The 10,804-nt window shown below is 39.8% G+C and overlaps 1 protein-coding gene and 1 non-coding gene across 2 annotated transcripts; one reads left to right on the top strand and one right to left on the bottom strand.

Moving 5' to 3' along the window:
• Positions 1-1,088: 1,088 nt before the first annotated feature.
• On the bottom strand, positions 1,089-1,162 carry TRNAT-AGU (transfer RNA threonine (anticodon AGU)). The gene has a single exon. It is a non-coding gene; the product is annotated as a tRNA-Thr (tRNA).
• Positions 1,163-4,610: 3,448 nt separating this feature from the next.
• LOC136505112 (protein DEHYDRATION-INDUCED 19 homolog 2-like) lies at positions 4,611-10,481 on the top strand. Its single transcript, XM_066500210.1, has 5 exons — positions 4,611-4,933; positions 5,043-5,227; positions 9,139-9,216; positions 9,356-9,603; positions 10,060-10,481. The coding sequence occupies exons 1-5, from the start codon at positions 4,867-4,869 to the stop codon at positions 10,160-10,162; spliced, it is 681 nt and encodes a 226-aa protein (XP_066356307.1). The 5' UTR covers positions 4,611-4,866; the 3' UTR covers positions 10,163-10,481.
• Positions 10,482-10,804: the final 323 nt, after the last annotated feature.

Here is a 10,804-nt window from a genome sequence, read left to right as displayed (position 1 = left end):
TTTTAGTGACACACATATATTGTAGAGAAAAAAGTGCCCTACAAGATTCTCTGTGTTGGCTACTTAGCTATTGTAGGCTACTGGCTATTGAATGATGACAATATATAGAGACGATGGGTGGATCAGATTTTTTTTTTCTCGCAGCAAAGCTACCTGCATCAGTACAGCACAAGTATAAAAATAAAAAAAATGGCTAACCACTATGATTCTATATATAGAATAGAATAGAATAGAATCAAAAGCATCCAGTCCTCAGAAATATCTAACGCCAGCATGTGCTGCCTCCAAGATGGTGCATTGCAAACTGATGACCAAGAAGAACAGGGTGTATGTTGTCTTCCAAACACTAAAGTAAAGAGGGAACGCCAGCGCATGATGCCTCCAAGATTATGCATTACACATTTACACACATTGACCAAAAGAACAGGATGCATTCAGCCTGTTCGCTTATTGGTTTCAGCCAGGGCTTATTAGCTATGGTACAATATTTTTCTCTTACAACAAACCAGCACCAGCCGAGCTTATCAGCTCAGAAACCAACCAGCGAACAGGCTGATGGTCTTCCAAAAACTATAGAGGAAAAAAAATAATAAACACGTGAAACAAGATGATGCGTTACACATTGACCTAGAAGAACAGGAAGTATTGTCTTCCAAACGCTAAAGATGGGGACAATTAACAAACAACTAAAAATGAAAAAAAAACTGCTCTCAACACATTTGACCTAGAAGAACAGGAAGTATTGCCTTCCAAACACTAAAGAGGAAAAAATAGCAAACAGCTAAAAATGCAAAAAAGCGGAAAGAAAATTAACAAACAACTAAAAATGAAAAAATGTGCTCTCAACACATATTTTATTGATAAAGTGCTCTCAACACATATTTTATTGATAAAGTGCTCTCAACACATTTGACCTAGAAGAACAGGAATTATTGCCTTCCAAACACTGAAGAGGGAAAAAATTAACAAACAGCTAAAAGTGCAAAAAAAAATTAACAAATAGCTAAAAGTGCAAAAAAATCTCAAGCAGCTAAAAGTGCAAAAGAAAAATTAACAAATAGCTAAAAGTGCAAAAAAGCTGAAAAATATGCTCTCGTTGAGAGTCGAACTCAAGACCTCCCGCTTACTAAACGGGTGCTCTAACCAACTGAGCTACGAGAGCTTGTTGGTTTAGAGAATTATTTAATATTAATAACTGAGTGTCTTCGCCCTGGCTGTTTCTGGTGAAAAAGGTGATACATTTCCAATTCAGTCCTATAAAGAAAATCTAACAAAAAGTTGGGAATCTCCATTCAGATTCAGAAGAAACTCAATTTAAAAGAGACATGTTTCACACAAGTATCGAGCCTTTCACCCGGGATGGGTTTTCGTGGCATGAGATAGAGGCTTGGCAAATGTGGTCACTCATACACCAAATACTATTGTTTAGCATGGTCTTATTTATATATTTATTTCCTTTTGTATAAGATACTTTAAACATGTGCTTAGTTCATCAGAGTTCAACATAAGTTGAACTAAAATGTGGCTTTATTGTTCAAAGACATGGATATAGAACTATACTAAGTAGCAATTTAAGGCATATACAACCAGATTTCTAATTTATTATTTTGCTTTTTTTGTCTTTAAGTTAATCATGTAAATATAGTGTTTGAAGTCATGCATTCATAACCTATTACAGAGCGCGCACAAACAGCCGGTGTTGCTAATCCACTACGGCTACGAGAATTTTGTTCCTTAAATTCTCTGTTCACGCCATTTAATTTGGTTTTATGAAGGTGCTATTAGGGTAATTCTAGTTGTATTAATTTGTGAAAAATATCCATACCAGCTCTATGAAGAGACAACTTTTTGCAAGGACAAATGTAGGATCAATTGCCATGCATGTAATGTATTTATCCTCCATTTATTTTTATGCATCGCTTATTAATAATTTTTAAAATGAAGAACACTTAGCATCAGTGTATCAGCATGAAGTCGACCTATGGACGTTCATATTTGTGTTTCCAAAAGAAAATATATATTTAGTTATGGATAGAATAGTGCACTGGAATATACATTGTTTCATATTGTTGGTTTATATATAGATAACACACGTGAGAGGGTAGTTGCATCAGGATGAAACTAATCTGTTTTTCTTACGTCAAAAACTAACCTATTTCCCCATATCACCACAAATGTTGGCTTGGCATGGTAATGGACACTGCTAAAGATAGCTATCACAACCGGTGGTGGATAAGAGCATCTCCATGAGCCTTTCTAAATCTCATTCTCTAAATCATCAATTGGAGAGTTATTTGTATAAAAACCGTTTTTTATATCTTTTTCTCTCCAACAGTTTTTCTATATCTCATACGCACTCAAGAGAGAAATTCTCGTCTTCTATTTTTTGCTAGCGAAAAATCCGGAATAGGAAATGTCTATATCTAAATAATCATTTATAGAAGCTGTTGGAGGATAGTTTTTCACCAAAATCTCTATTTCTAGCATTTTGGAAAGATATATATAGAGAGTCTGCTGCTCCTATCACCGTTGTTTGTGCTATATTGGCGATGATAGTTGGCATTATATAGAAAACAAAGATAATCACCATTGTTTGGAAAAACTACAGTAATAACTGAATGTTTTTTTTTTGAAAAAAACCTGCCGCCACCTCCTTGAAGCCCACTGAGCCCTCCACCGCCTCCACCAAACCCCCCTTGCTTCCAACCTCTCGTAGATCTAAGCAACATCAGCCTAGAGCTTCTTCTCCACGAGCACCGTACCACTACAAAGAGCCTCCCTTGCTAGTAGATCCGAAATGGAGAACGACATGAGAGAGAGAAGAAGAGGGAGACATTGAGGAGCGGCTAGACCTAGGCCATTGTGAGATCAATCTGGACTACCAACAGCTTCACGAATAAGTGCGGCACACCCCGCGACTCCCTGCTGCCCCCATCTTTGACTAGAACACAAGATCGGACCGAGGAATAGCTCAAGGGTGATTTCCTGTCCTCGTCGAGCATGAACCCACCTTCCTTGGTTCAAGCGACTCGTGACCTAGGGAATCGTGCACCCGTCCACACGGGAGCACCGCTACCTTCAAATCTAACTTGACGCTACCATGTGCCCCTCTCCCTGCTAAGATCCCATCACCCATGTTCTTCCTACGTCAGGCGCCATTGCTCGGATTCAAAATCCACTACCGCCCCAAGATTAGCGTGCGGAGAGGATACAACAATGTGGAGCACGATGTTGATGGAGAAGGAGTCTAGGACAGAGAGGATACGGGTGGGGTTGTCGACCATATAGCGGAGGGGATGGGTGCAGAGGGAGGCAAGGTGGAAGAGGAGGTGCGGAGGGGGGCCAGGGAGGATGTTGTGGCTAAGAATGAGAGTAGGAGAGATAAAGTGGGGCGGAAGAGTGATACAAAACCCAAATGAATGCATGCCCAAGCTCTCTAGTTTTATGAGCTGGCGATGAAAGCAGCATCGGGTTTCGCCGTCAGTTCCATAACAAACTAGTGGTGACAATGATGTTCACTGCTTGTTCGTTATGAACCAACGATAAAATATTATAGGAAAAACCATTTATATAGTAGTGGGAGTTCTTTTTGTAGATGCCCATGTTTCTTATTAACAACCCACACTATGTATGTGATGCAAAATGAGTTTTCCCTACATCCTTTATGCTTTGATTCCTACTCTCGCCATTGTTTACCGATCACTATGTTTCTTAACAATCCATACCTTGAGACACAAATGTTATTTTCCTGCCCCTCAATTCATGTCACCACCATTGATTCTTGGTATACACAAGGATCAAGGTAAAAAGACTAAAGGCCTCTTTGACACATCATGTGCCGGCTCTAGCTTCTCATCTTTCTTTTGCACTGTAGCAACAGTGCATGAGCCGGTGAAGCCTCTTAGGTCCTCTTTGGTACGACTTCTAGAGGGCTTCATCTGTGGCTTCAAGGGCTTCTTTGAGAGAAGCCCTGTCAGACACTCGTATTTGAAAACGGCTTGAGAAGCTAAAACAAAGTAAAATAAAAAGTGAAGCTGAATCCGTTTTGATCTGGAAGCCGAAGCCATAAAAATGTGATTTTTTCTAGCTTCACCAGTTCTTAGAGAAGCCAAAAAAAAAAAAATCGTGGCAAAGAGAGCCTCGGAAGGCTTCACCAGCTTGGGGCCAGTTTAGTTCTCCAAAATTTTGCCAAATTTTTCAAGATTCCCTGTCACATCGAATCTTTGGACGCATGCATGAAGCATTAAATATAAATAAAAAATAAAACTAATTACACAGTTTAGACGAAATCCACGAGACGAATCTTTTAAGCCTAATTAGACTATAATTGGACACTAATTGCCAAATAACAACGAAAACCGCTACAGTGCATTTTGCCAAATTTTTTGGCATCTAAACAAGGCCTTGGTTGTTTTGCAAAATGATGAATGATGATGCTATACAGCTGCCACGAGCTGTGCAAGCCTAACGTGTAGTGCTGATGAATAACGGGCGGGTTAGCTGGCCAGCATTTAACTTCAGAAGTCGAACACAATACGAAAAGAATTCCAAGTAATTCGAGGGGGTCTCTGCAAAAGAGCCGCCTTCCTCCCTAAGCAAGAGCTCCCGTGTTCACTCAATGCTGCCCAAACCTCCGAGACACCCACGCTTCTCTCGTCCCTCCCTTTGTCGGTGTCTCCCTCCCTCACTCTCTCTCCCCCCTACAAATCCCTCTCCCGCATCCGCCGCAAAACCCTAGCCTAAGCGCCTCACCCCTAAGATTGCCGCCGCCGCCGCCCCGCTCGCCCGCGCAAGCTCGGGCGGGACTCCCCCAGCTGGGCCAAGAGCCTCGCCCCCCTGTTCCGGCGGCGCCGCACCGCCACCGCCATGGACATGGAAGTGTACGAGCGCCTCACCGCCGCCGAAACCAGGCACCACCGCGGCACTCCTTTCGGTGAGTCAGATATCCGATTCCCCCCTGTTATCTCGAGGATTTTGCGGGTCCTGTGTGGAGTTTCGAAGATCTGTGGTGGAGGTTTTAATGGGGTTTTGTGCTGCCGCAGATGCGCTGATCGGGCTCGACGAGGTGGAGGGGAGTGATGAGGAGGAGGAAGAGGAGGAGGAGGAGCGGGCGGCCGGTGCCGGGCTCGGGGATGAGCTGCCCTGCCCGTTCTGCGGCGAGGAGCTGGACGCGGTGGGGCTGTGGTGCCACATGGATGACGAGCACCACGCGGAGGCCAATGCCGGGGTAATTTCATCTCGTTCTCTTATGGGAATATGCAATTTTTACTCTTTTCTATCTACTAGGAGCTCTTCTAGCAGCAGACAGTCGGTTGTTCATCCCATGATGTTCCGCGGAACATTGTTGGGTTTTTATTTCGGTAGGGTATGGGGAATGCCTGCGTCTTTGACCTGATTTAGCTGTCAATGTTAGATCTTACATGGAAAGATGTCATCTTTCGGGCGCGGATGGTCCTCCTCCTTGCATAGAGAGTGTGATTGAGCTGCTTTTATTTATCTGTGGTAGATTGGTAGTTGTAAAGATGGGATTTTGGGGTGTGTAAGACACATCTGCTAGTACAGCATTGCATGTATCAGCTCATTTTAGTTCTGGGATTTCTAGTAGCTGTTGGGATGGAATTCTGGGCTGTGCAAGTTATGCCTGCTTTTGTACCAAGCTTGCTATGCTACTTTTATTTGCAGAGCTATGATTCTAGACCCCAAGATGGGATTGTTCCAGTGAACAAGGTGCTTATGTTTATATACCAAGCGTTTTGTTGGGCTCCTTTTAGTTGTTAAGATTGAGATTTCAGTTGTAAATGTTGTGTTTTTCTAGTTTTCTTGTCTGCGTTTGAGCCTGATTTTAGTCCTAGGTTATAATTTTCATTGCAAAGATGTGCTTTTGGTTTTCAAGTTGCTTATGCGCTTATAGAAAGTGTTTGAGCTTCTTATTTTGCTGTTTAGATAATATACCAGATGCAAAGATAGAATCTTTTTTTAGGGTGTCTAAGGTGTTCGTGCTCATATGCATGATGCGTTGACTAAGTTGGTTTCAGATGCAAAGAAGGGATTTTTGTTAGGAATCTTTGGTGCCTCTGCTTCAGCGCATGGCATATCAGCTTGCTTCACCTGTCTTCAGCTATGAAAGCTTTTCTCCCTTAGTTTTACTGTACCCTGAATGTCCAGTTGGTGTTGTTAGATTACAGTTTTTAACAATGCCCTTTAATGTATATATTAGGCATTTCTAATGGTCCATGATGTAGTGTTTGTGTCATTGTGTGGTTGGGCTAACATTACATCCAATGTGATTTATTTTGTTTGGAAATTGTGCTTTTAATTGTAGGATCAGTTCTGCTTTCTGCTTCTTAATTGTTAAAAGTTTGTTTTTTTTTTCTTTTAATGATATTTTTCAGCCAAAACATTTGCTCTATGTTAAATAACTGGTTGCATGCTTGACTTGTTTGTTGTAACCTTTTCATTATTTCCCTTGTTTTGTGGCGAAGTACAGTCTTCCATGCACTTTGCATGCAATGTCTCCATTAATCTATTTTCAAGTAGCAACATTTCTTTGTTAGTTGCTAAGAAGTAATTAGAAGATCTTAGTGTTTGGGGCAGTATATTGATCCATGTTCTTATGTAATGATATATACTTGTGGTTTGGGGTATTTTCTTTGCAAGCTTGGGTTTCCCCTTAGCGCCACTGGATGGGAATATTTTATGTGGTTTTGTTGGAGTGTTCCTTGAGAGTTTTACAGCAATAATTTGAGACATAAGGGTGGAATTTTTTTGTGGAATTAAGTGCTACTATACTGATTGTGTCATTAGCTGTTTTTCCTTGTTGAGATTTGAATATCTCTAGTTTTGTTGGGCTGTGCATATTCTGCTAGTCTAGTTAATACTGCCGTCCCTCCTCCATTGTGATATACATATGATGCCTTAGCTTATGTTAGGTGTGATGCTCATGTAGTTGAGATGATGATATACATGTAGGAGTTTGCGTGTCACTTCTATTTTGGCATATGAATTATATTGACTATTTGGTTAAAACCAAAAGTTTCATCTACTTTTGGTAAATATTTGTGCATTTCATCATTGGTTTGTTGGCAAGTGTGTTGTGTTAATGCCCCCATTAATCTAGATCACTGTAACAACAGTGTGGCATTGACACTTCTGAAGATACCACGGTAGTTCTGCTCCATAGTTTTTTATTAAAAATCTCAGTTTTTAACATTTTTAAAATACTGCGAACATGATTACAAACTAGTGAATTAACAGTCACCTTTAGTTTAGAGTCACAGATTTTATTAAGCATTAGACCACAAATTGAACATCAAATTGTGTGGTTCATGACAATGTTACTCATTCGACAGTGGGCAATATCAAGATCAAAACATGAAGACCAAGCCTCACTATCATACTGTATCAAGCATTGAATATGACTGCACATAACATAGTTGCATTCTTGAGTTGGGTGTAAATAAGACAATTTTGTGGCTTGTTGGATTTGGATCAAATGTTTCACAATTTTGGGCTTGATTTTTATAGCATTGTAAATTTTAAATTCACCCTTGTTGTGATAAATGTTCATTTATTGCTTGCACATATATTTTCTAGCCCAAAAAATATGCCGTGATGTGCTTGCTATTTGCCTATTTCTGCTATGTCAATGTTGGGCCACTAGCACTATATTATGGTTGTATTCGTTATGGCTGTGATTGTGTGCATTTTGTTAATGTTTAGTGCTTGTGCAATGTAATTGCAGTAGTACTGCTGTTGTAAGGAATTGGCAGATTAGTACATGTGAAAATTTCTTCTATGATACAGCAATTATTGATTTTAGAGTGGGTAATATTTATGTTATTGATTGCTTTAGTTTCATGTTTTGTGGTAAGAAATATGTTATAAAGTTAGCATGCATCTTTGAATGATGGTATACCATGTAAACTGAGCAATTGTGTTAGATTTTGCTTCCCACTTTCTGTTATTTGCAAGTGATTCCTAGTATCAGGAAATGATCTATTTATTCCCAGTGGATGTTTATGGAAGTTTTTTATGACTTACTTTTTTCTCTCCATTATTCAACTTGGCGAAACACTGCATGCTAGCTACTTTAGCACCCAGTGTTCTAAAGACTATTGATAGCTGCATTAAATTGGGTGATGTGCATCTTTGAATCGATATCTTAAACATTTTGGTCATCACTTTCTGTTTTGGTCATGCAATTTTGGTCTTCACTTGTTTCTATTTCTGAAATTATTGAAGTATTGTTTTTCGTGAAGCCCTAAGGCTATCCGACCTGCTATTTATACTGGATTAGTGGATGGCATTTATGCTATTCTTATTTTGTGCAGCTTAATCCATGTACAGCCCTACAACTAGCTGTTCAGTCTTGTGCTGTTCAACCCTACAACTGGCTGATCAGTCCTGTGCCGCTTCAATTCAAACCAGGCTGTTCTTTGTGGTAGTAGAGAAGTTATGGAAAAGAAAAGGCATTTTATTTTTCATTGATGTGGAGCCTATGGATCCAACACCCACCTTTACCGTCCTCTAGTTAGTATAAAAACTATATAATCAACACCCCAATATTGACTATGGAATAAAGTTTTAGTTAGAAATATTCTAACTTTTAGTGAGTTATCACTTTGGCTATGGAATAAAGTGTTAGTTAGAAATACTCAAACTTTTAGTGAGTTAGATCACTAACAATGCAATAGCTAGTGTGCTATGTGACTGTAACTATTACAATCAGACCTGCCAACAAGTTTCAATATAGGAGGCCTTGTGGGAAGGAAGGAGTTGTTGGCGTGAATTTTATCATTGGACAGAATAATTTCTGGACCTCATATTCTGTTTATTATTATCTTTAAATTGGGATGTTGAAATCTTTGAACTATGGTTTGATCACACGCTCAGTAGTTTATATGCAGTTGAAGCTTGTGTATATGTTCTGCTATGCAGACGGTTGCATGTTCAATGAAATTATGTGCCTTAAATGTCCATGTTCCACAAATAGTTGAATGTTGCGAAAATAATCCATGCCTTGTTCTTGCTCCCTCTGTTGTATAGATCAAGGCAGCAGAAATGTCTTTTCTGTTGAAGTATACCACAAGTTTGTACCATTTTTTCAGTAGCTAATTTTCTGTGCTTTTGTTCTTTCAGGTGTGCCCAATTTGCACAGATAAGGTTGATAAGAACTTGTTTGACCACATCAGCTCAAAGCATCGAGGTTTCTTGAAGGTATCATTACCTTTACATGCATCATAAGTCAATTATTTCAGTTTATATATACTGTGAATCATATATAATTTTTGTTTTTGACTAAAATCTGGAAACTAGATCAAACTTTCATTATTTGACTCCTCAAATTCATGTGCAGGATAAGTGGAGAAATCAGAAAGGTTCATCTGGGGCACGTTATTCAACACTTGCCTTATTGAAGAGAGATTTACATGAGAGGATAAATGGATCGTCTCGTGCTGCCCCAGTCAGCACAGTGCCTGATCCTCTGCTGTCCTCTTTTGTTGGTAACTTTTATGGAGTAGATTTGCCAAAGGATGCTAAGAAAGAGTCCTTGGCTGAGACAGAAGTGGGAAGTGATAACTTAGAGCAGAAAGCAGCAGAGAGGTTACTTTTATTTCCTGAGAGTAATAATTTGAGATCATTTTTGTTTATAAAGTTGAATCATGACAGAAAATAAGAAAAGAGCTAATGACACTGACTAGACTGCTCCTGTTATAAGCCGTAGATATAAAATACCTAAGTTATGTCATCTGTTCCAATTATGCCATTGCTTCACAGTTAGTAGTGGGTAAAATATAAACTTAATAGTGTGGGCAGTCCGTTTGATGTCTTAGTACATGGTGGAACATATGTCGTAGATAGTTCGCCCTGTTCGCTTGGCTTATAAGCCGTACTTTTTCAGGCAACGAACATTATTTTTCTCTCACAACAAATCAACCAACAGTACTTTTAGCCATGGCTTATCAACCAAGCGAATAGGGCAATATATTGTATGAACAATTTTTTATCAATGACTTATATGTCACGCATAAGAACTCACTGATGTCTGATATTTGCCAGTGTTGATGAGCCTTTGCTCCCTGAGGTCAAGGAGGAGAGAACCAGGAGGAGCCAATTCGTGCAGGGGCTTGTCTTGTCCCTGATGTTTGACGACATCTTATGAAGAGAGCAACCCAAAAGGAGAGTGGAGAAGGCAGCTCTTGCTACCAGCAAATAGGCCTTACAACAAGCACAAGGTGCTGCCGCAGTTGTTGTAACGATTAGCTGATTTGCCATCGGGAGATGGTGACATTGCTCCGGGATAATGGGGAGATGAGTTGTGGATATGGATGTTTCGTAGTATGCATCGTCATTGCATGAATAATAATAGAGTATATGTATTTATAGTTTGGTGGCATCATGGTACCTGATATTATGGGGCCTTGTATGTATATTGGGAGGCCGGGATGGATCCTATCTATCGTAAATCAGCCATTTGATCATGTGCCTGTGGTGTTCTGCTGGAAACCTGGAATGTGCGTAGGTAATAATCTGCCTGTGACTGCCGAACCGAGTTTTCTTCAAATGCTTTATTTGAAAAATAAAACGGCATGATTTGGTCAAATTTGGATGAAATGATTCGCGTTCTTTCGTTGCATTCACACTGCCAATTTTCTGTGCCTTTGTGGACAACGGTACTGCGTCAGTTACTCATTTTGCACATACTAATCGTAATGGTATGGATTTTTTCTCTTCCGATATTGAAGAAAGCTCAATATAGCCCCCCAGAATGACAACATCATTCTTGAGCATTACTTGTACTTAA

This window comes from Miscanthus floridulus, chromosome 14, assembly GCF_019320115.1.
Source record: "Miscanthus floridulus cultivar M001 chromosome 14, ASM1932011v1, whole genome shotgun sequence".
NCBI classification, from domain to species: Eukaryota; Viridiplantae; Streptophyta; class Magnoliopsida; order Poales; family Poaceae; genus Miscanthus; species Miscanthus floridulus.
This window is presented reverse-complemented; position numbering and strand designations above follow the sequence as displayed.

Coding starts and splice junctions, on each gene's coding strand:
- LOC136505112 (XM_066500210.1), top strand. CDS start 4,867: ATGGACATGGAAGTGTACGAGCGCCTCACCGCCGCCGAAACCAGGCAC. Junction 9,217..9,355: donor AGCATCGAGGTTTCTTGAAG/GTATCATTACCT, acceptor ATTCATGTGCAG/GATAAGTGGAGAAATCAGAA. Junction 9,604..10,059: donor GAGCAGAAAGCAGCAGAGAG/GTTACTTTTATT, acceptor GATATTTGCCAG/TGTTGATGAGCCTTTGCTCC.